At 37.1% G+C, this 25,553-nt stretch overlaps 1 protein-coding gene across 8 annotated transcripts in view; it reads left to right on the top strand.

Moving 5' to 3' along the window:
- ANAPC1 (anaphase promoting complex subunit 1) overlaps positions 1 to 25,553 on the top strand; it is a 101,086-nt gene that overhangs the window by 65,143 nt on the left and 10,390 nt on the right. For 7 of the 8 annotated variants that reach the window (XM_058534599.1, XM_058534602.1, XM_058534603.1 and 4 more), the window contains 12 exons: positions 8,667 to 8,743; positions 9,287 to 9,377; positions 9,474 to 9,527; positions 10,434 to 10,627; positions 15,228 to 15,314; positions 17,191 to 17,308; positions 18,278 to 18,355; positions 18,720 to 18,787; positions 19,808 to 19,946; positions 21,548 to 21,634; positions 22,861 to 22,956; positions 24,645 to 24,843. In XM_058534599.1, coding sequence (XP_058390582.1) covers positions 8,667 to 8,743; positions 9,287 to 9,377; positions 9,474 to 9,527; positions 10,434 to 10,627; positions 15,228 to 15,314; positions 17,191 to 17,308; positions 18,278 to 18,355; positions 18,720 to 18,787; positions 19,808 to 19,946; positions 21,548 to 21,634; positions 22,861 to 22,956; positions 24,645 to 24,843 — 1,288 coding nt within the window. The remainder of the gene's footprint in view (positions 1 to 8,666; positions 8,744 to 9,286; positions 9,378 to 9,473; positions 9,528 to 10,433; positions 10,628 to 15,227; positions 15,315 to 17,190; positions 17,309 to 18,277; positions 18,356 to 18,719; positions 18,788 to 19,807; positions 19,947 to 21,547; positions 21,635 to 22,860; positions 22,957 to 24,644; positions 24,844 to 25,553) is intronic. The other variant, XM_058534604.1, reaches the window with a different exon arrangement.

Raw genomic sequence — 25,553 nt, 5'->3', positions numbered from 1 at the left:
TGCTCGTTTGCCAGTTTTGTTTTTTTCCATGATTTCTTTGAATACTCGAGGTCCTTTGTATTTCCATATAAAATTTAGAATCAACTCATCAATATTGATATAAAGTCTGGTGGATTATAATGGAAGTTGGGTTAAATCTATAGATAAATGTATAGAGAATAGATACCTAAATATTGAGTCTTCCAATCCAAGAATATAGACTCTCTCTATTTATTTAGGCTGTCTTTCATTTCTCTCAGAAAGGTAAGGGTCTTGCACAGCTCTTAATAAGTTTATTCCTAAGTATTTTATGTTCTTTCATTCTACAATAAGTGGAATCTTTACGTAGAGTTTCGTTTTCTAGTTGCTTGCTGCTATACAGTTGATATAAAATACGCAATTGATATTTGTATGTTAATCTTTTAGCCTGTGACATTTAAGTGCATGTTAGTTCTTATAGTTGTTTTGTAGATTCTGTGGGATTTTCCACGTAAATACACATGTCTTCTTCAAATAGACATTATTCTAATTCTTATTTTCCCATATTTATGCCTTTTATTTCTTTTACTTAGTGAAATGGCTAGGATCTTCAATACAATTGAACAAAACTGTGAGAGTGGGCATCCGTGCCTTGATCCTGGTGTTAGATGAAAAGTGTTCAGTATTTCACCATTAAGTATGATTTTAGCTATGGGTTTTTTAGATGCCTTTTATCAGGCATTGAGGAAGTTTCCTTCTATTGTTAGTTTTCTGAGTTTTTATCATGATTGGATAATGAATTTATTGAATGCTTTGTCTACATTTAAGATTTTTCTGTATTTTCTGATTGGGTATATGGTATTTCTTGATTCTTTTATTATGGTAAATTGCATTGATTGGATTTTGAACCAAGGAATACAACCTTGTATTCCTAGGATAAATCCAACTTGATCCTGATTTATTATTCTTTTTATATATTTTCGTATCTAGTTTGGTAATAATTCATTTAGTTTTTTTGAATATCATAATGTGTGATACTAATCTCTAACTTTTCTTCTTTTTTTTGTGATATCTTTGTAAGATTTTGATAGTAGGATTATGCTGGCCTCATAAAATGAGTTGGGACTCTTCTCTGTTTTCTGAAAGAGTTTTAATATTGATTTTATTTCTTAAGTTTGATAGATTCACCAGTGAAACTATCTAGGTCAGGTGTTTTCTCTTTGTAGGATTAGTTTTGTAATTTGTTTTGCAAATCTGTAATTTTGGTTACATAGTTGATTTCTTTAATAGATAAGGGCTGTTCATATTTTCTGTTCAATTTTGTGTAAGTTTGGTTAAGTTGTTTTGCGAGAAATTTGTTCATTTCAGCTAAGTTGAATTTGTTGCCATGAAGTTGTTCATAATATTTCGTTATTATCTTTTTAATGTCTTTGGGATCTATAGTGGTAACCTCTCTTTCATTCTTCATGTTGGTAAATTTTTTTTCTTTGTTGGTCTGGCTAAGAGTTCATTCATTTTTGTTCATGTTTTTAAAGAAGTGATGTTTGCCTTTGTTAATTTTCTCTATTGCTTAACTGTTTTCATTTAATTGATTTCTGAGCTTACCTTTAATATTTCCTTCCTTCTATTTGCTTTGAGTTTACTTTGCTTCTTTTTCTGGATTCTTTTTTTTTTTGGTGAGGAAGGTTAGCCCTGAGCTAACATCTCTTGCCAATCCTCCTCTTTTTGCTCAGAGAGATTGGCCCTGGGCTAACATCCGTGCCCGTCTTCCTCTGCTTTATATGTGGGACACCTGCCACAGCATAGCTTGATAAGCGGTTTGTAGGTCTGCGCCTGGGATCTGAATCTGTGAACCCTGGGCTGCCGAAGCGGAGTGTGTGAACTTAACCATTATGCCACCAGGCCAGCCCCCTTTTTCTGGATTCTTATTGTAGAAGTTCAGGTCATTGCTTCTTAGACTTTCCTTTAGTAACACAAGCATTTAAAGCTATGAATTTCTCTATAAGCATTGCTTTAGCTGCATCTACAAATTTTAATATGTTGTATTTTTATCATTTAGTTTGAAATATTTTCTGGTATCCCTTATAATTTGTTCTTGACTCATAGATTTTTTTAGAAATGTGATTTTGTGTGTGTGTGTGTGTGAGGAAGATTAGCCCCTGAGCTAACATCCCAATGCCAATCTTGCTCTTTTTTTGCTGGGGGACATTGGCCCTGGGCTAACATCTGTGCCCATCTTCCTCTACTTTATATGGGACGCTGCCACAGCATGGCTTTACAAGTGGTGCGCCGGTGTGCGCCTGGGATCCGAACCTGCGAACCCTGGGCCTCCAAAACGGAGCGTGTGCACTTAACCGCTATGCCACTGGGCCAGCCCCTAGAAATATGATTTTTAATATCCAACTTTTTGGGTTTATTCTGACCTCATTATTGTTATTCTCGTCTAATTTAATTTCATTGTGGTCTTATTGAAACTTGTTTTATGACCTAGCATATGATCTATCTTGGTAAATGTTCTGTATGCACTTAAAAAGAACGTATATTCTACGTTGGTTAGATGCAGTATTTTATAAATTTGAATTCTTTTAAGGTGGTTAATAGTGCTGTTTAGATCATCTGCATTTTTTACTAATTTTTTAAAAAATCCAGTCTTTATGATGTTGCTAAGAGAGGCATGTTAAAGTCTTTTCGTATGATTGTAGAATTGTCTATTTTTTCCTTTAGTTTTTGTTTCATGTATGATGAAACTCTTACTAAGTTTAAACACATTTTTGATTGCTACATGTTCCTGTTGAATTGACCATTTTATCATTATGAGCTGTCCCTCTTTTTCTCTGATAATATTCTTTCTCTTGAAGGATACTCTATTTAATGAAATGGTAGTCACTAGCCTTTTTTGTTTGTTTCTGTTTGCATGATACATCTATTTCCACCCATTTGTTTTGCAACCTATTTGTGTCTCTTTGTTCAAAACGTGTTTTTTATAGACAGCAAAAGCATATAGAGAGCAAAAGCATACAGTTGGATCTTGTGTTTTATCCATTTTGACAATTTTTGCCTTTTAATTGAAATTTTTAGTTCCACTTAACATTTATATTTTGCTAGATTTTTATTATTTCTGATTATCTCCATTTATTCCTAAAGATTCATGTTTACCTCTGATGTCGTTTACTTTCAGGCTAAAGAAATTCCTTCAGCATTTCTTGTAAGGCAGATTTACTGGCAGTGAATTCTGTTTTTTGTTTTAGCTGAGATTGTCTTAATTTGCGTTTGTTTTAAATGATATTTTTGCTAGATATAGAAATCTGGGTTAGTAAGTGTTTTGGAGTCCTCCCAAAAGCACTCCCAGGTCTGTTGATTCACTAGAAGGACTCATAAGATTGATCATGTAATCATACTCCTATGATATATTACAGTGAAAGAAGACAAATGAAAATTAGCGAAGTGTAAAGGTGGATGGAGCAAAGTCTCGAGGAAACCAGGCACAAGCTCCCAAGAGTCTTCTCTCAGTGGAGTCACATGGGACACAATTCCTCCAGTATTAAATTGTGACAACACATGTGAAGTGTTACTACCAGGGAAGCTCATTAGAGACTCCATGCCCAAGATTTTTATTTGGGTCTGCTCATGTAGGCACCCTCTGTCTAGCATGTACCAAAATTGCAGACTCATAGAAGAAAGTATGTATTAGTGTAAATCACATTGTTTGTACAAATAGTTAAGGCACAGTAAACCACCCGTGTCATTTAGGGAAAGTTTTATACGAGTGTAGGAAACTCTTTGCCATTCAAGTTTCCAGGTGCCAACCTAAGGCCAACCTTGCAAGCAGGTCTTTTTGTGGATAACACTCTTTGGCCTGCTAGATGGATTCTTTTCTGCACAAGGAAATTGTTGTTGTTGTTGTTTGTTCGTTGTTTGTTTTGAGCACATTACAAATGTTATAGTGTCTTCTGTTTTCTGTTCTTTCTGATGAGAAGTCATTGGACTTGACCTGTATGTAATGTGTCATTTAGTTCTTTAGCTGATTTTCAGATTTTTCTTTTTGTACGTAGTTTTCAGCAGTTGACTGATGTGTTCAGTTGGGGTTTTCTTTGTATAATTCTCATGGAGATTTTTAAATCTGTAAGTTTATGTCTTTCATTAATTTTAGGGGAATTTCAGCCATTATATCTTTAAACATTTTTTTCGGCTTCATACTCTCTATTCTTGCATTCTTGGCCTCCAATTATCTGTGTGTTAAAACCTTTGGAAATCATTCCGTAGCTCCCTGAGGCTCTCTTTATGGCTTTTCTTTTTTTTTCTTTGGTGAGGAAGATTGGTCTTGAGCTGACCTCTGTTGCCAGTCCTCGTCTTTTTGCTGAGGAAGATTGGCCCTGAGCTAACATTTGTGCCCACCTTCCTCTATTTTTTTGTATGTGGGTTGCCACCTCAGTGTGGCTTGATCAGTGGTGTGCAGGTCTGCGCCCGGGATCTGAACCTGCGAATCCTGGGCTGCTGAAGTGGAGCACGCAAACTTAACGGCTGTGCCACCCGGCCGGCCCTCTTTATTTATTGCCTTTTATTCTTTTTTCTCTCTTTCCTACAGATTGCATAATTTCTGTTGATCTGTCTTTATGTTCACTGACTCTTTCTTCAGGCATTTCCATTTTCCTGTTAAGTCCATGAAGTGAATTTTAAAATTTCGTTTCCTGTTAAGTCCATGAAGTGAATTTTAAAATTTCGTTTATTTTATTTTTTAGTTGTAAAATTTGCATTTTTCCTTTTTTGTAATTTTCACTTTTTCTTGATGAGGTTTTCAGTCTTTTCATTCATTATGAGCGTATTTTCCTTCACATTCTTCTAGTTATAAGAGCTGCTATAAAATCCTTCTCTTTTAATGCCAACAATGTGATTATTTCAGGATTGTTTTCCATTGTTTTTTCTCTTAAGAATATGTTGCATTTTTGTGTTTGTTCTTATGTTAAATAATTTTGAATTATATCCAGGACATTGTGAATGTTGTCTTTTGAAGATTCTGGGTTCTGTTGTATTCCTCTACAGAGTGTTGATACATATATACATACGTATGTGTGTGTATTTATGTATACGCACATACACAAATACTTTTTTTTAAGCAGGCAATTAATTTACTTGGAATCAAATGTCAAATCTTGTCTCTTGGGTGCTATCACTAATCTCAGTTCTTTTATCCTATGGGCTGTCAGAGTCTGCCCTGCTCACACATGGTTCATGAGTTAGGCAAACATTTGCACAGAATTTATATGCAGAATTTGGACCCTCCCTCTGAGGCTCTCTTCTTTACAGTATTCATTCCTCACCTTCTAGTGGCTGTGGTTTCCTAAGCTCTGTATTCTGGTTGTTCAAGGCAGAACAACCTTTTTTTTTGGTGAGGAAGATTAGCCCTGAGCTAACATCTGTTGCCAATCCTCCTCTTTTTGCTGAGGAAGATTGGCCCTGGGCTAGCATCTATGCCCCTCTTTCTCTGCTTTGTATGGGACACTGCCACAGCATGGCTTGATAAGCGGCGTGTTGGTCTGTGCCCAGGATCCGAACCCGCGAACCCCTGGCTGCCAAAGCGGAGCGTGCAAACTTAACTACTATGCCACCGGGCCGGCCCCAAGACTGGGTTTTTAATTGGAGTTTTAACTACCCTTGATGGCACAGACTAGAACCTGCCCTCAGGCCAGAAACCATGAAAAAGGAAACTTACCCAGTGGTGTACCTTATCTTCCAAGTATCATCTCCCCTCTAGAAACTGCCTGCTTTTGATGGATGTCTAGTGCCTTTAGGTCAGGAGTTGGGGAGCTATAGCCCACTTGTTTTTATAAATAAAGTTTTATTGGAACACGCCATGCCCATTCATTTACTTATTGTCTATAGCTGCTTTTGTGTTACAACAGCAGAGATCAGTAGTTGCTTCAGAGACTGTATGGCCTGCAACCCGAAAATGTTCACTCCTTGGCCCTTTAAGAAAAAGTTTGCCGACCCCTGCTTTGGTATTTGGTGTTTATATTTTGCCCAGAGTTTATACTTATCTACAAGAGGATCAGTATGATAGGAGTTTATTCATCCATTATCTGAAGTAAAACTCCTAGATTTGTTTTTATTTGTTTAATTTTGTTAATCACTGATGTGAAACAGATGAGGAAGAGTTGTTTTAATTGACTCAGGCATTTGTCACCAAATTTTAACTCTGAGCACATTTGGATGTCAAAGATGTCAGTTCTTTTTGAACGTGCCCTTTAAAGTGTATATTGTAGGATAAGATTATACTTTTTCTTCCATTCTTTTACTCAGCAATTATTTGTTGTTCCTCTGCAAATGTAAGACACTGTGGTAAACTTTATGCTACATTTAACATGCATCTGACATGTAGACTGCCCTCAAGAAACTTTAGTTTACTGCATGTACTAAGTTTAGTTTACAAAGTTAGATTAAACACGTACACAAGTAACTGTATTCCAAAACGGAAAGTGAAAATTCGTGTCAGAGAGTTTTCTTTTTAACTTCTGTGGAAATGTGGTCGTTGGACTTTGTATAAAGTTGTCTTTCTGACATTTCTTTTACTTCAGACTTAATAACTTTAAATTTGGTCTTTATTACTTCAGGGATCCCCAGATACAACATATAACAAGTTCTCAGCTCTATTCATTGATATTTCCTATCACTCTCTGCTTTTCTCCTAGTTCTCACCTACTCATTTTATTGATTCTGTAGCAGGGCCTCTTGTAGGGAGCAACCTAGCATCAAAAGGGGGATTAAAAAGGTCACTTTGTAAACTGCTTGTTTGTTTGTTTGGACTTAAGGCGTGTATAAAATAACAACAACTAACATCTTCATAGCACTTTTTCCTTCATTAAAAGCTTTACTGTATATCGCCTTATGTTATTCTCTTACATAGTGTTGTGCTGTAAGTTGTTCAGATATTTCCCCCAGTGTCTGGGTGGGAATGATGTCCTATTTTTGATTATCTGTATGTCTCTGCATCCGTTAGACTATGAATTCCTTAGGGTCAGCTAGTATGTGTTTTTTGTCTTTCATTCCTAGTGACTAGCACATAGTAACTAGAATTCAGTACATCACTGTTACACTGAAAGAGGACAGACTGATCCAAAATCACCCAGCTAGTAAGAGATGGGGTAAAACTGAAACTAGCTGTTAGGACTTCAGACCTTGAGTTTTGCATTGGACCCGGTATAAGATAGGAGTTTAGTCTTTTCTTGTTCATTTCCTGTGTGCCTAAACTTACTCTTAAAGGATTACATTTCTCCCTTTGATTACTCCTTATATTATTTATTTATTTTTTTGGTGAGGAAGATTGGCTCTGAGCTAAGATCTGTTGCCATCTTTCCTCTTTTTGCTTGAGGAAGATTGTCCCTGAGCTAACGTCTGTGCCAATCTTCCTCTATTTTGTATGTGGGACGCTGCCACAGCATGGCTTTATGAGCAGTGTATAGGTCCGTGCCCGGGATCCGAACCTGCAAACCCTGGGCTGCCAAAGCAGAGCCTGTGGACTCAACCACTACACCATGGGGCCGGTGCCTATGTACTCTTATGAAGACAAAAAGGAGCTTATAAATGTCTACTGTCAAAATAGGAATATTCCATTCCTGTAAGATGTTGTAGCTAAACACTTTAATTTATATGAATGTTATAATCAGGTTATCCATGCATATATAAATTACTCACTTTGGAGTTATATCAGTTTTTCAGAGTGTCACTCAATTTCTGAGTAAATGACATTCAAAATTAAAAATAAAGACTGGAGAGGAAGAAAGATGGAAGTGTAGTTATCAGCCTGTATTACACAGTCAACATAATTGGCTCCCTCATTGAGATTATCAGAGAGAAAAAGGTATTTCAGGTTTCTTGATTTGATGATACTCAGTACATAAGAAAATTGTATCATAAGTGACTTCTGAATATTTATTGGTTTATTATAGAAAGCATCCTGAAATGTTATTCTACTGAGCAGTCTTCTAAAAACAATCATAAGAATAAATTTTCAGAGTTCTACTTCTGTTCTGTGTACTTGCATTCATATGTTTAGAAAATATATAGCTTTTTCTTTTTTATTTGTTTTTTTTTTAAGTAAAGAAGATCAAATCCATTCTTGGTTGTTAAAGCTAGATATTCTGTGTATGTTTTTTGATAAATTCTTGCTCCCTATCTATACTAAGTGGAAAGGGATGTGTTTCTAAACAATAGTTACAGATTAATGTATTGACAGTTTAGTTTAGCCTGGGTAATTAATCTAGTGACTGACCTCAGCCCGGTAGGCTTAATGCTAGAAACAGCCCATGCATAAGAGGTATATGTTTCTGATTAGAATTCTCTCCAATTGCTTTTTTCTTTCCTCACTGCTTCCCCACACCCTTGCCCCACCTCTACTCTATAGCCATCATCTTTGCATTTCTGTTCACTGGTGTGAAATGTTATCACTCTGTTATTGATTCAGAATATACTTAAGTCCTCCAGGTTATATTCATTCAGTCCTCTTCAGTTATTGTTCTTATTTGGCCCATCTTAGATTTGAAATTGGTTTGTGTTCAATGTGATTAAAATATAGGCCTTTGAATGAAATGGTTTGATAAAGCTTATTTTATATAAATGTGGCCATTTGATAAGCAGTATGTTATTTTTCAAATCATTAAATATTTTTAACTTGAATATTAATGTCCAAGTATTCTTGCTTTCTGTCTTGACAGATTATAAGAGAAAATAGTATCTCTCTCAGTGAAATTGAATTGCCTTGCTCAGAGGATTTGAATTTGGAAACTTTGTCGTAAGTCATGAAATGTGTAATACAAATGAGCTACCCTAGCAGCTGCCAGAGAAATGAATAGAAATATACTGTGTAGGAGCAATACTGTCCTTGTTTGAGTAAATCTGAATCCCCCGTATTTCTAACCATTATTTATCAGATGTTCTCGAAGTTGATTTTTTGTTTGTTTTTTGTTTAGGTCTCAGAAATGTAGAGCTCTTGGCCTCAAAAAACAGAATCAGAGATTTAATTTGTACATATGCCTCTTTTATCTTTTCCATTTTTAGGAAAAATTGGCAGTGATTTTTAAAAATTATCTTCTTTTGTTGCTTATGAAATATGCTGTCAAGAGGCACCCTTAACCAGTAAGGGCCACATGGTGCCTCTGCTGAAGAAAACTGCATAGAAATCTGCTCATTGGTAGAGGCACAATTGAGCATTCCCAGAAGAATATGAACTAGTTTAGAGAACAGGAATATTTATATTTTTACCCTAAGATAATAGTAATAATGAATTTTAAAGCAAAATAATGATAGTATTAAATTTCGTTTAATCTGTTTTCAGGCAAGCACATGTCTACATAATTGCAGGAGCCTGTTTGTCTCTGGGTTTTCGATTTGCTGGCTCAGAAAACTTATCAGCGTTTAACTGTTTGGTAAGAAGTACCTTAGTTTACTCTGTACTGTTTTCTTTTTTTAACAAATCCTTAATATACTGCTTTTAACTTTAAATTTTTTCTTTATTTTTCCAGCATAAATTTGCAAAAGATTTTATGACTTATTTGTCTGCACCGAATGCTTCTGTAGTAAGTCTTTTTATGATGATTCTTCTTGGGAATTAAATTAAACTTGGAGAAAATTCACTTATAATTTAATTACTTGTGTGTTGTCAAATATCTCTGCAGTTTGTTTGAATTTAGAGTGGGAGATTTGAAGTTTTGGCTCATCTTTGTATTTTTGTTCTGGGATACTAATTAGGTGAGAATATGATTACCTTTGAAGGATGCACAGGTATCTGATTCTTGTGACAAGAGAATAAATAACAAAAGCCATACCTTCGTGTATTGTCATACCATATGCCAATCTGTTTCAGTACTGAGTATTGATAATTGTTTTTTTAAAAAATTAGGACTTAGTAAAAATGCAATTGCTTTTGAGGCAGTGCTGCCCTGATGGCAGGAAGACTGCAAGATTTTATTTCCTGGTAAAAACCACACAGATTTATGCAACTTTATTTATAATATGAGAAAATTGGAAACATCAAGAAACCTAAAAGTAGTTAAATAAATTTGATTATGGTGTATACATACATTGTTACACAATGGAGCTATCAAAATCATGTTCTACAAGAGTTTTTTATGAATGAAAATTGCTTATAATAGATTAAAAAGGTTAAAAATGTGTATAGTACTATCTCAGTTTCATTTGGAAAAAAAAATTAAATAGATATGGGGAAAGGTTTGGAGACAAAGAAAGCCAAAATGTTTATAGCAGTTCTCTTCGGGTGTTAGTATTCTAAGTGATTTTATTTCCTTTTTGATACTTTATTTTCTGAATTTTCTACATTGAACTTAATTTCATAATCAGGGAAATTATTTGTTTTTACAGATTTTGTAAAGTTATAAACATTTGTGGTCTAATGGCCAGTTTAGTTTTGATAATAAAGAAATGTAACACAACAGTTGTAGTATGTCCTCTTTTCGCATTTCCAGACAGGTCCTTACAACCTAGAGACCTGCCTGAGTGTGGTGCTGCTGTCTCTTGCCATGGTCATGGCTGGCTCGGGGAACCTAAAGGTTTTGCAGCTTTGTCGCTTCTTGCACATGAAAACAGGTGGTGAAATGAACTATGGTTTCCACTTAGCCCATCACATGGCCCTTGGACTTCTGTTTTTGGGAGGAGGAAGGTAAGTGTGTGTATATATATATATATATTTTTTTATTTTTTCTCAATGGAAAGATCTCATGAGCAAGGTCTGTAAGAGTGACTTATTTTGATTTTGAAGATGCATGAAAATTTTCGATTCTGACTTGCTGTTGGCTTATCTAGGGACATTCTTAGGCTTTAAAGGGGCTTTTTTATAGTTTAACCATCAATTTGTGTCCTACTTAGTAGAGTTATCATCCTCTCTCTGCATTCCTCTCTCTGCATTTCTCGGAGGAGTCTGTACTCACGTCTTCAGTACACTACCTCTTGTTCCCCACTGTGTGGTGATTTTACCCTTCTACTAAACTGCTTTCTCATAAAGGTCATGAACACCGTCAGTCATCAAATGCCATGAAATTTTCTTAGTTTCCAGCTATCTTACTCTTTCCAGCATCTATCATTCCTGACCACTTGATCCTTTTGTAAGACTTCCCTGGCTTTTAATGGTCTTTATTGAATAAAAATACACATATGGAAAAGTGTACAAATCCTAAGAGCATACCTCAATGAACTACCTACAATATGAAAATCTCTTTGGTACCATGTAGATCAAGATATAACTCAGACCAGCTGTCTCCAGCCCTGCTGTGCCCCTCCCAATCACTATTACCTTACTTCTATCCAAAGATAACCACTGTTTTGTCTTCTAATACCTTAGATTCGTTTTGCCAGTTTTGAAATTCAAGTGGAATCATACACTGTGAATCCCTTTGTACCTGTCTTCTTTTGCTCAACATTGTGTTTGTGAGATTCATCCATGTTGCATGTAGCAGTGGTTTTTTCATGTTTCAGTGCTATTGAATTCCATTGTGTGGTTATACAGTTATTGATCTACTCTGCTATTGATGGGTGTGTTTGTCATTTCTAGTTTGGGGTTATTATGAATAATAGTGTTATGAATATTCTTGTACATGTCTTTGATTTTGTTGTGTATAGATCGATGAGTGGAATTGGGTCATAGGGTGTATGTGTATATTAAACTTTGGTAGATAATGCCATCAGTGTTTTATGACATTCCAGTTACTCACCATCCTTGTCAACATTTGTTATTGTTAAACTTAATTTTAGCCATCTGGTAGTAGTATCTCATTGTGGTTTTAATTTCCATTTCCCTGAATAATGATATTTAGCACCTTTCTGTGTCTTTAATGGCCAACTGGAAATCTCCTTTTGTGATGTCCAAATCTCTTGCAACCCATTTTCATATTGGTTTATTGATTTATTTTTTAATTTTTATTTGTAGTAAAATACACATAAAATTTACCATCTTAACCATTTTTAAATGTACAGTTCAGTATATTAAGTATGTTCACATTGTTGTGCAACCAATCTCCAGAATTTTTTTATCTTGCAAAGCTGAAACTCTATACCCAACTCCTCATTTCCCTCTTCCCTCAGTCCCTGGCAACAACTGTTCTATTTTCTGTTTCTATTAATTTGACTGTTCCATATTGGTTTATCATGATCCCGAGACCTTTGTCAGTTTTGTGTGTTGTAGTTATCTTCTCCTACTCTGTGGCTGGCCTTTTAACTCTCTCAATGGTGTCTCTTGATGGACAGAATTATTAATATTTTTCTTTTATGGTTTGTACTTTTTTGTCCTTCTAATGAGTATTTCCTTACCCCTCCCAAATAAAGATATTCTCCTATTTATCTTCTAGAAGTTTTTTAGTTTTTCCATTCACATTTGTATTTAAAATCTACCTGGGACTTATTTTTCTGTATGTTTTTTCCTCAATTGATGCCCCACTGTTATTGAAAAGTTTATCTTTTCTCCACTGTTCTGCAGTACCACCTTTGTTATAAAGGAAGTATCCGTATGCATGTGTCTGTTTCTGGGCTATTATGTTCAATTGATCTATTTCTCTATACTTGCACCAATACCATGCTGTCTTAATTACTGTAATTTTATAATAGTCATGATATATCCGGTAGAGTAAATCCTCAAAACTGGGATTTCTTCTTCAAAAGTGTTTTTCTGTTCTTGGCTCTTTGCATTTTCATATAAATATTGGAATTCATTTGTGATTTTCCACACAAAATAACCTGATAAAATTTTGATTGGAATTGCATTGAGTCTATACATCAGTCTGGGAGGAATTGAAATCTGTTACAATATTGCGTCTTTAATCTGTGAATATGGTGTATCCCTTCATTTATTTAGTTCTAGTATATGTGACCTTGGTCAACTGGTACAATTTCTACAAGTCATGTAGGTTTATTTTCCCCTCGTCTTTGAGCCTGAGTTAAACACTGAAACTTACCTTTCCAGAAGTACAAAAAGTAAAGATTATCAGAAAGGTGTGCATTCCCTTTTAACGGGTTTTGTAGAATTGTTCTTTCTTTAATTATTTAGCATTAAGAATGGTTGAAGTGGGGCCAGCCCCGTGGCGCCGCGGTTAAGTGTGTGCACTCTGCTGCTGGTGGCCCGGGTTCGGATCCCGGGCGCACACTGACGCACCGCTTGTCAGGCCATGCTGTGGCGATGTCCCCATATAAAGTGGAGGAAGACGGGACACAGATGTTAGCCCAGGGCCAGTCTTCCTCAGCAAAAAGAGGAGGATTGGCAGATGTTAGCTCAGGGCTACTCTTCCTCACAAAAAAAGAATTGTTAAAGAAATATTACTATGAAAATTCTTACTTTATGATGTTTTAAAATTCATTTTCCTTTCAAGATAAGCTTCTACGTTTATTTTATTCTCTTAGTCTGATGTTTCGTTGCTGTATGACCTGTACCTGCTCTTCTTTCACATGGAGCTTTTCTCCCGCTCTGCTGCTGCTTCTCTGGTGATTTCTGCTCTTAAATAGTCGTGTGCACTCTGTGACAGCATTAAATTTCTCATAGCGCAGCTACACCCTTATGTTTTGTCTGATAATTTCTAACATTAACATTTAATGTATATCTTTGGATTTTGGTTTTATCAAAATGGTAAGGAGAAATGTCCTAGTCTATGCACATGTCAAAGTAGATGTATTTCCTTAAATTTTGAAATCTCTTTCTCCTAGTTCATTAGATATGTGTGTGTGTGATAAATGCTAAGTTCTTACTTGATACCATAATTATTAAAAACGATAGACAAGGAAAGAGATTTGGGGATGTGTACGCATATGTCTATAATAAAATATATATGGATATTGAATAGCTACAACAGTGGTTTTTTGTGATGTCCGGTACCATCTTTATTTCAAATATTTGTGAGAAAAACTCTAGAACTTTAGACTGATCTACCTGTTTGCCATGCTGAATTTGAGCAAGAGTAAAATAATTGAAGCCAACCCTGGTGGTCTAGTGGTTAAGATTCCACACTCTCACTGCTGCAGCCTGGGTTCATTTCCCAGTCAGGGAACCACAGCGCCTGTCCGTCGGTTGTCATACTGTGGCGACTGCATGTTGCTGTGATGCTGAAAGCTATGCCACCGGTGTTTCAAATATCGGCAGAGTCAGCCATGGTGGACAGGCTTCAGTGGAGCTTCCAGACTAGACAGACTAGGAAGAGGACCTGGCCACCTGGTTCCAAAAAAATTGGCCACAAAAACTCTGTAAATAATAGCGGAGCGTTGTCTGATACAGCACCAGAAGCTGGGAGGACGGTTTAAAAAGACCCGGGCAGGGTTCTACTCCACTGTACACAAGGTCGCTAGGAGTCGGAGTGGACTCCATGGCACTAACAACAACAAGTAATTTAAGGAAAGGGGCCGCCCTGGTGGCACAAGCGGTTAAGTGTGCGCGCTCCGCTGCGGCGGCCCGGGGTTCACTGGTTCAGATCCCGGGGGCGCACTGATGCACCGCTTGTCAAGCCATGCTGTGGCCGCGTCCCATATAAAGTAGAGGAAGATGGGCATGGATGTTAGCCCAGGGCCAGTCTTCCTCAGCAAAAAAAGAGGAGGATTGGCAGACGTTAGCTCAGGGCCAATCTTCCTCACAAACACACAAAAAATAATAATAATTTAAGGAAAATTTCAAAAGATTTCACTTTACTAAGAGAATGGGTCTCTATAAAATGTTTATTATATTGATGATAAAAAAAGTACTTATATTTTGAGGAATAATTGTTTATACATTCATTGTAACTTTTTAATGATAACTTGTGCCTTTTTCACTTAGTGCATCATTCTAAGGAAATGCTCATGCTTTAGAGAAATGGAAAAAAATGTTTGAGATGCTCAGTAAAAAACTTGTATTTTTAAAAGTAAAGTTCGTAATTCTATGAATAGTTATCTATAAAACTGGAGAAGGTGGCATACTTTATACATGACTTTTTCAATATCTATAATCTCTAGGATTGCACTCATAGTCCTCACTACTATGTTATTTTAGATTAAAACTTAGCTTATTAATTCAAGTTTTAAAATTTAACATTTGTGGGATATTGCTTCTGTTTTAAATAGTAGGTGATTTTAAAATGGCTTAAGAACTAACTGAAAGGTGAAACATTCACAGCTTTGACACCCTTGTATTTATCCAGGTGTTCCATCAGTGTGCTGTGCCGCAGTATCCTAATTTCTGGATTCTTAAGAATGCCTTGAAAGTTTGCGCAGTGTAATTAAACACGTCTATCCCTCCCGAATTTATTTTGCAGGTACTCTTTGAGCACATCAAACTCTTCCATTGCTGCTCTCCTGTGTGCCCTTTACCCACACTTCCCAGCTCACAGCACTGACAACCGGTGAGTCGAGTGATTCTGTCCTCAACGTGATCTTTCTTAGGTTCTTTAAAGGGTGATTTGATTGTATTTTGGTTCCATGGGCTCATTTCCAAATTAGCTTTATTCTCTTCTTGAATTTTGTTATTTTCCTGGCTGAATCTTTTAAAAAGTTTCTCTCACAAAGTGTTAGACCAGAAGAGAACTTCGGACGCCTGGTGACTGATCAGGCTTCCACCATTCTCCAATCAGTAGAACTGCTCTAAACCCAGAAGTAGGCCAAACAAGATTATCTTTAGGGAAAAATCCATCAAGCAAAGGATAGTAGCCAAGAGAAGCTGCAGACAATACATTTTGTGTTACGATTGTTTAATTCAAAGAGAGGAATCTGTCAGATTAGTGGCAGTGTCTATATGAATTCCTTTTTACATGAATGTCGAGAAGTTTTGTATAAATGACGTAGAAGGGACAAGAAAAGCAAAATGCAGCAAAAAATAAAGACAATTTAGAAGTGGCAGTGAGCATTAGAACCTCAGACATGTAGAAGCAGTCTGATAATACAAAAGCTCTGCATTTTCAAGCAGAAAGAACCACAAACACATCAGTTTCCCTAGAAGTTTCAGGAATAGCCCATCCCTACTGCTCATGGAGGAAGGGAAGAAAATAACTCCTTATATCCCAGTGACATCTGAGATGACCAGTCTGCTCAACTGATCTGCCCAGAGAAGGATCAAGGGATGGAGCACTCATTGTAGTAACTAAGCCATCATTTTAAACTAGAGTGTAATGTAGTTTAAAATAATATTAATAAAAAAAAGATAACTGTTTTACAAAAGTAGCCTGATCTCTAGTCCAAAGTCTGAAGATAGGTGGAGCATAAGAATATTCATGTTAAATCAATACAGCTCCGACATGTGGTCCCTTGCTTGTCAATTTAGAAAAGATTTTTTGAGTTGTTAAATGTCAGTTATTCGTTAGGGTACAGTGGAGCCACACTCATATATTGCTGGTCAGTGGATCAGTTGGTTAGCTATTTTAAACAAAGCAGTTTGGCAATAAGCACCAAGAACCTTTATGTAACTGATAAATATTGCTTTTTTTTCTGCCTTGATTGATTCTATGTCTAATAGATTTATAGGAGTGGATAGATTTGGGTGGAAAGAGGGAGGCTATGGCTATAACTAAAAAAATTTGAAGTCTCATCTTATTATTTTGTAGGATCTTAAAATGTAAAACCTTTTCGTGTGTTTAAATTCTAAAATATAAATTTTAAATTTTTAAAAAATTTTGAAAACTCAGAAAATCACAAAGAGAGAAAAATATTGTCATAATCTCACCCATTAATTTTTGATGTATTCTATTCTGGGTGTGTATATATATGTAGAAGAGCTTTGACTGTGAAAACTCAAGTAAAGAATTCTTGGGTCAAGGATCATGTGTCTATATATTTTTTGTATGTATGTATATTTGTGTGTGTGTGTGTGAGAGGAAGATCAGCCCTGAGCTAACACCTATTGTCAATCTTCCTTTTTTTTTGCTGAGGAAGATTGACCCTGGGCCGACATCTGTGCCCATCTTCCTCTACTTTATGTGAGATGCCTGCCACAGTGTGGCTTGACAAGTAGTGCGTAGGTCTGCGCCCTAGATCTGAACCTCGGGCTGCCAGAAACAGAGCACACGAACTTAACCACTACGCCACTGGGCCAGCCCCTATAATTTTTTAAAAGAGAATTTCTCCATTACCTTTTAATTGAATCTCATCATTTTCCTTTAGGGTTGCTGTATTTGGAAGATACTGCTCTAGCTTCTGTCTTGGTTCAGTTTGTAGGCAACAGCAGGTTGTAGAGCTCATGCTGTTGTCAACTCTTTGTTACCTCCTCTCTGTGTTTTCTGTGTACAGGTACCATCTCCAGGCTCTCCGGCACCTGTATGTGCTGGCTGCAGAACCAAGGCTTCTGGTGCCTGTGGATGTGGATACAAACACACCCTGCTATGCCCTCTTAGAAGTTACCTATAAGGTAACTTTCCCCCTATCATTTATTTGTAATTTTATTACCGCTCATCCATCTTGGCAGGTCAAAATATTTCGAAAGTGTTGTCCTTTAAAAGATGACAGTAGTGAGTTGAACTCTCATAACAATCGAAGCTTCCAAAGTTCCTGTACCTCCTGGCAAACCATTCAGGCTCGTTTAAGTCTGTGGGTATAATAGTTTAGAGATCAACAGCTGCTCTTTTGTCCTTAGAGCTTGGGAGTTTGAAAATGACCCTGTTAACTTTACATGGCTGTTAGTAGTGTTCTAACAAGTGAATTGAGTTAGAACTATTCTGAGATTTGTTAGCAGAGTTCTTTCAAGCCCAAGATTGTGTATTTGATGAGAGATCTTGATTTAGATGCACAAATAGATTACAAGTCATGTATCCTTCCTTCATTCAGAAATTTATTAAGTACCTTCTATGTATCAAAACTGTGCTAATCTCTGGGATACAAAAATGGGATGAACTTGTCATATTCCTTAAGGAACTTGTATCTATTGGGGAGCCAGGCATGGATGCAGTAAGAATAGAGTGTGATAATTGGAAGTATGTATGGAATGCAGGGGGAGGAGAGGAGAAGTGCTCCCATCCAGCTGTGGGTGTTTGGAAGGTTGTGGAGGTAGATACAGTGTTCGGGCTGAGATTTACCAAGCTGAGTGCACATTCCCAACAGGAAAGACAAGATTGCAAAAACCCAGAGGCCTCAAAAGTGCAGATCTTCCGTGCTGATGGCACGTGAAGTGCAAGACTCGAAGTGATAGAAGGTGATACAGGCCCACAAAGGATTGTAGACTTCACCCCTTTAAGATTTTGGGTATCAGAGAGGATTTTATGCCATTTGACAGTCTGTGTACAAACTGCGGGAAAGGAGAAGTGTAGAGTGGAGATGTTTCTTCTCTGTAGCTTCCCCTAATTACATAGTGAACTGTGGCTGTTCTTTTATATTTGTAAAGGGCACTCAGTGGTATGAACAAACCAAAGAAGAATTGATGGCTCCTACCCTTCTTCCAGAGCTCCACCTTTTAAAGCAGGTAAGTTGGATATGATTTAGGAAGATCTGTCCAAGGGATAAATTCAGCTACAACAGCATAGCATTAAAGATAGCTAAATAAAAGCCTATGCTTTCTCAGTGTTTTCTAGGAAATAGGAAAGCAGCCCCAGAAGGAACTGTCATGAGGAGTAGAGAAGGTCTTTACTTGGAGATCTTTACTGATAGGTTAGATGGCCTCAGAACATGATTCACATACATTTTCGTCTGGAAATGAAGCTTGTTAACCTCTTGATGTCTCTTTCCAGCCTAGTTATTCTTAAATCCTCTGAGAAGCAGGGGTTTCGTTTTGCCAGTCTAGCACTTTTTCAGCATTGGATTGACTGTATTTACGTTTATCTTGGCAGATTAAAGTTAAAGGCCCACGATACTGGGAACTGCTCATAGATTTAAGCAAGGGAACACAACACTTGAAGTAAGTATATTGAATTTCTCAGATGTATGTGTGAATTGAAGAGAAGTATATGGAAGGTATAAATTACAGATTATTATCTAGAATGGTCCTTGTCATCCTTCGATCTCATTCAGGACAATATGTAGACTATATATTGAATAAAGTGGTCTATATCTTTGAAACAAGTTTGTATTAGAAAATGAAAGTTTTAATTTAGAAATCAGACCCTAAATATTTGTATTTATTCACTGAGAAACTTGAAGTTTCTTAAGTTGAGACAGTAATGGAATTGTCTGTTGGAGCAATAAAAAAAGATTTAGTTTAAGAAAATAAGGGTGATGTGTATGTCCACAAAGGTAACTTGATAACTATTGATGTTTGTCAGATCACGTCTTCTGTTGCATCTCTTTACCATTCTCTTGCTCTTCTCATTAAATTAAAATTATGGTAGATTGCTTTTGGGTAGAAGTAGTCATATGCAAGTAATTACTTTAATGAACAGAGAGTGTTAATTTTATACTTTAGGTGGTATGTAAAGTAAGTCTTTAAATTTCCAGAAAGTTTAACAAGCTTGTAAAAGTTTTTTTAGTTTAGTCCTAATTTATATTTCCCCCAAACTATCTATATAATAGCTATTTTCTGTTTTGTTCTGTCTTTAGATTTGCAGCATCATATTCTTTCTGCTGCAAACCAATCAATAGGTCTTTAGTACCTCCAGTGTCTTATGCATAGTGCTAGGGGATAGAGGGAATATGAAGAAGTGTTAGATAAAATACTGCCTTTGAAGCTCTCCCTTGAGGACACAGTCAGACTGCCTTCTTGTTTAATAAGTTGCATGAATCTAGACACCAAAGAAAAGCAAAACTTTATTTTGGCTTTCTCATAGGGACTAATTTAATTTTAGACACAGTAAATAATCATGTACCTTAGTGGAAAATGGTAAAGACTTCATCTCATATGAACATGGTATGGGAAACACTACATTTCCAGCCAAGAGCTGCCAATAATATCTCATGTAAATTTATTCTTGTGTTCTTTCAGGTCAATCCTTTCCAAGGATGGAGTTTTATATGTTAAGCTCAGAGCAGGTCAGCTCTCCTACAAGGAAGATCCAATGGGGTGGCAAAGTTTGTTGGCTCAGACTGTTGCTAATAGGAACTCTGAAGCTCGGGCTTTCAAGGTAGTATTGATTGGTAAAAACTGAAGGACGAGAGGGAATAGTTCCAAATCTCACTAGCCCACCCAAAACACATACTTCTTTGATAACATTTATGGTACCGTTAGATGGATCTGCTCCCTCTCATTGCTGCAGATTGTAAAGACTGGTTGACCTTGAGTCTGCTGTTATATGTGGCAACCATAATAAAATATGGGCCATCTGCCAGGACTCTAAGGATGATTTACATTTAGTGGCAGAGATAGTCACAATGTATCTTAACGCCATCAAAATATTTAGTTTAATAATTTTACTTATAAAGCCTCAAATCTGTCAAGATTTATTTAATTCTTGGCAAAAATATAAAAAGATTTTTGGAAGGTAGCACTTATTAGTTCCATTTTTAAATCTCTATTTGTTGTTTAAATCTTAGGATAAAATTATGACAGATTTAGCTTTATTAGTTTGCTTTATTCTCATAGTATTTGACTGCTAATACAATAGTATTTAGAATGGATAAATAGTTAAAAGAGTGTACGAAACAAGCTCATTCTCTTGGAGGTCTGTACATATTTTGCTCTACATTCTAGAACTCAAGTGTCTAACACTAGAAATGTGCTCCATAATCTACCATTAAAATTTCTGAATTTAACTCCGGTTTTGAGGGATTCCATGAGCAAATGTTCTTACTGAAGGTACATTGAGAAGCAGTCTAAAGTAGCCAGGACCCCTAAGGATAGTTACATAGAGCAAAAATGTGGCAGATGGACTAGCTAAGTGGCAGCCGGAGGACTGAGTTGGCATTCTTTTTTTTTCAAAGTTAAGGAGACAGCAGTTTATTTTAATTCAACTCACATTTCGTTTTAGGTCAGTTACTTATGACTGAGCCTTTATAATAGTTCCCAGAGTTTAAATAGATGTGGTTGACGTCAGTAACTTTTGTTTGGCAGTACTCGATAGGTTGTCTATGAAATACTTTTGAAGGATTTTCAGACAATGTTTAGCTTAAATTAGCACTGTTGCTTCTTATATAAATTAGAGCCCATCTTAAAGACCCTAATCCAATTTGTAAAGAAAATAGATTAGTTCTAACTTGAGTTCGAATGGAGAAAGCATATAAAAATTAAGACATCTCAATTTCCTGCCTGCTGGGAGTTCAGAAGTAAAATATAAACATCAATGGAAAATGGTAATACCTTCATATTCCATTTTCAGTCTTGAACCTTGAGTGATATTCTTTTTTTTTCCCAATTTTTTTTATTGTAGTGAAATACACATAACATCAAATATACTATCTTAACCCTTTTTAAGTGTACAGTTAGTGGTATTAAGTACATTCATATTGTTATGCAACCATCACCACCATCCATCTCCAGAACTCTTTACATCTTGCAAAACTGAACCTTCATACTCATTAAACAACTCCCTATTCCTCCTTCTGGCCAGCCCCTGTCAACCACCATTCTACTTTCTGTCTTTGTGATTTTGACAGAATTTTTGTTTTGTGGGAACATTGTGTCAAACAAAGTGCGATTTCTTACAACTGCATACGTTACAATTTGAGCGGTTAAGAAAGTAATCTTTATCATCTCACTTACATTTGTTGTTGTGTGTTTATTTTTTAGCCTGAAACGATTTCAGCCTTCACTTCTGACCCAGCACTTCTGTCATTTGCTGACTATTTCTGTAAACCAACTGTGAACATGGGTCAGGTATATGCTATATGGTTTGCTCAGTTCCAAGGCTAGAATTGTTATTATTTCTGTCTGTGGACACTGCCAAAAAATCTATAATATCTGTATCTGTCTTTGAGAGTGATAACATGCCTGAGGCACATTGGATGATTTTTGCTTTGCAAATATAAATTTTTCATAGTCTAAAACTGTTAAATTCAGTAACTTCCTACCTTGATAGAAGAAACAACTTAAAATTTATAAGACACTAGTTTTCATAGGGGACACTTTCTTATGTCCATTCTTGTACTGATTTATGTTTTCAATGTTTACTACCCTCTTTTGTTTTTACATAATTTTATTAATTTTATTTCCTCTGTATGTTATAACCCTTCTTTCTGTGGGTCGTAAAGCTGTTCTCTTCAGGAGGTTTCCTAGCAGATTGCTGATTTAATCCACCATTGCAGATGGCAAAGACTGGATATAGGAATTAGATGCCCTGTTGCCTACAGTTGTGTGTGGCCTTGGGAACATTTTCTACCTCTTCAAAGTGCAGTTTCCTCATTTCTGAAAGCTAGATTATAATAGCACCTACCTTACAATGTTGTTTCAAGGATAAAGTGAAATAATTTCCCCCTCCATTTATTGAATCTTGACTATATATCGGACACTCTGCTCAGGACTTGATGTAATTTTCTTATTGAACTCTCACCCTGAGGGTAGGTGCTTTATCATTCTGGGTTTACAGATGAGGAAACTGCTGCTCGGAGACGCCACACGCCCGAGATCACACAGCTGGTAAAGGCTGGGCACGCGCTCAAGGCCACAGGTCTCTGATGAAAGCCAGTGCCTACCCTTAACCCCAGCCGGACTCAGCTGTGCTGCCTCCCCCATCCTTGTTCTGCTCAGTGTCTCTCCTGCTTCTTTGTGGATTCTGGCTTCGCTTTCTGGATCCTGCTCTTGCCAGCCCAGCCACAGCATATCTCTGTGATGTTCTGTCTGTTCATTTTACCCCAGCTTGATCCGTTCCTTTCCTCCACAGCACTTATGTCCTTTCCTGTCCTTTGGGACTTCATTTTGGTTGTATTTTATTGATGTTTAGTGTTGCATGCGCTATGATTTTATAAAGAGCTAACTGTTTTACCCTTTTATGTAAATCACTGCAGAGCTTAAGAATGGGCCATAGTGGTTGCTATACAATTGTTTCTTGAATTGATTTTGGAATGTACATTGATGTGCTACAAATAGCTTCTGATTTTCCGCAGAAACAGGAAATTCTGGATCTCTTTTCTTCAGTACTTTATGAATGTGTTACTCAAGAGACCCCGGAGATGTTGCCTGCATACATAGCAATGGATCAGGTATGATTCAGAAAACCTGTTGCAGTTCTGATGAGATTTATCCTGTATTTCATAACATACTGAACAGTGAGGTAAGGGTCCCTGTGTGTCCATCTTCCCAGTTTCTCATCTGCGTTTAGAAATTCAAAAAATGAAACCCATCAAAGTTCACAGCTCTATGCATATCAAAAAAACTTGGCATTTATGATGACAAGAGTGCCCCTTGGGGGGCTATCTTACTCTAAGCGTTCCCATTCTCCCCTTCTTTCCTATTCCTCTGACTAGGAGAGGAAGAGATCATTCCCTCCCCTTCTCCCCTAGTGTCCTCATATGGTCTCTTGCCTCCCGCCTGACAAAGCCTTCTCATAGAAAAGACTATGTAAGTGAGCAGTGAGTGAACAGACAGTGCCCTAGTGATGGCAGTGATGTGCAATAATACCTGGATGATTAAGCTTGCAAGAGGTTACAGTATCAGTATATAGTGATTTAGGGAGCTGGAGTTCATTTTTAAATTTTTTTGTGTTATTGCTATTTTAAAAGAGTAATGCAGAAAATAATGCTTGACAGCTTTCCTAAAGAATCAGACCAATTTATTCACTTCAGGTTATTAATAATACAAATAGCTTTTTAATAGTATATCTTTGAGACCCAAATTTGTGGTTATGTTAAGCTAGTGGTTTTCTAACTTGGCTAAAATTTATCTGGGGATTCTTAAAAATACAGATCTTCAAATCCCATTCCATATCTACTGAATCAGAATTTCTGGGATGAGGTCCAGCATCTATGATTTTAAACAGCTCTTCAAGTGAATATGATATATTGAGTTAACAGATAAGCATTTGGGACTCAGTGTCTAAAGCCAAACAAAATAATCTAATGGCAAAATAAGCTCTGCTGAAAAGCTGAGTGGGAAAATAGATATACGTATGGGGATAATTCCCAAAAACCTGGAAATCACACTGTGTTAAGTAACATTCTTAATTAAAAGGCGAGTTACAATATAACCAAGGAGGCCCAGAATGCCTCCCAGAATTATTGCCTGGTATTCACCTGTTTTCATGAGAAAATATGAATATGTGGTATCCACACTGGCACTGCTTCTCACAGTGCCTTTCTGTACAGCAGCCCAGTAATGAGTTGTGCTTTTCAGTTGCTGGCTGAGAGTGTGCTCTCCTCTTTTTACACTTTGAACACTTTTCCCCCCTTTGCACTCGTGGGCAGATGTCTATAGAAGAAATCCCCTCTGGTGGCCGCCATGGTAACTTTGCAGATGGGTGTCAAGAGCAGTATTATCAATAGTATTGTTTCCAAGAGCAGTATTATCAATAGTATTCTTTTTGCCTTCTGACCCCTGGGATGCCTGGCCTGATGCCGGCCATGTCCCAGCCAGGTACCCCACCTGGGTTTCCCGGAGGTGAGGGTAGACCTATTTGGTCTTCATCTTTTGGAGCCGTTGAACCAAGGAGCTCGTTTGCCTTTACCTGAAAGCTGTTCATGTGGAGACCGTATTGACGAGAGAGTGCCGTGTGACCCAGTAAAGGGCTCCTCTGTGGGGCAGACTGCATCAGAACAGAAGGGGATCCCCGCTGCCCTTTCTTGATCTGATGAACCACGTTTAAAAAATACTCTAGTATACAACTCTGAGGAGGAGACAGTTACAGCAGCTTGGCTTTCATTAAATGGATGGCTGTTCCTCTTTTCTCTTCAAGGCTATAAGAAGACTAGGAAGGAGAGAAATGTCTGAGACATCTGAACTTTGGCAGATAAAGTTGGTGTTAGAGTGTTTCAGCTCCAGAAGCCATCAGGAGCGGCTGCAGAACCGCCCTAAGCGAGGGCTCTTGATGAACTCTGAATTCCTCCCTGTCGTCAAGTGCACTATTGATAACACCCTTGACCAGTGGCTGCAAGGTAATAATGGCTTTGTGCCCCTTGTGCTGTTAAGACACACTGGGACTCAGGCTTTTGTGTTTTAATACTTTTTCTCATTGGTAAGCAAGATAAATCTGAGTACAAGCCAGAATGGCTGTAGATTGAATGTTTCCAGTCAGGTGAATTAGACTCTGATTATCTACTTCAACTTCCTTAAAAAATATATTTAACTCTGCTTTATAAATCGTGGCAAGAATATATATAGCATTTTAAATACTGCTTGACATTTAAGAACTTGTATCTTCTCCAGCATCAGATCATCCTTTCTTTCCAGCGCCCCGGTCTTCTGTTTCTTAGGGGTGTGGCCTGTCACCTGCCTGAGGCCAGCACCTGTTTTCTTCCCTTTTTTGTACCTCTACCCCATGTACGCTGAAAACTTGATGTGTGCTTATTGAGTGAATGCTTGTTTTCCCAACTCTCTGAGTCAGGGAGAACCTGGGACATCATGTAGCTGGCTTTCTGTCAGTGGGAGTAGGGACTGATTGCAGGAGAATTGTGAAGTTACTGCCAACAGTGTAGGAGTAATTCTGCCTCACCTGAGACAAGTGGTGGGGCCTTTTGATTATGGAAAGCTGTCTGGTATGTGATGTATGGCCGAAACTGGTTTTTAGTAAACTCCTTGATCTTTTTATTCTTTTCAGTTCGTTCAAATGCTTCTGAAACATACCTGACAGCAACCTGCTTGGGCA

Source organism: Diceros bicornis, chromosome 40, assembly GCF_020826845.1.
Source record: "Diceros bicornis minor isolate mBicDic1 chromosome 40, mDicBic1.mat.cur, whole genome shotgun sequence".
In the NCBI taxonomy this organism is placed as follows: Eukaryota; Metazoa; Chordata; class Mammalia; order Perissodactyla; family Rhinocerotidae; genus Diceros; species Diceros bicornis.
This window is presented reverse-complemented; position numbering and strand designations above follow the sequence as displayed.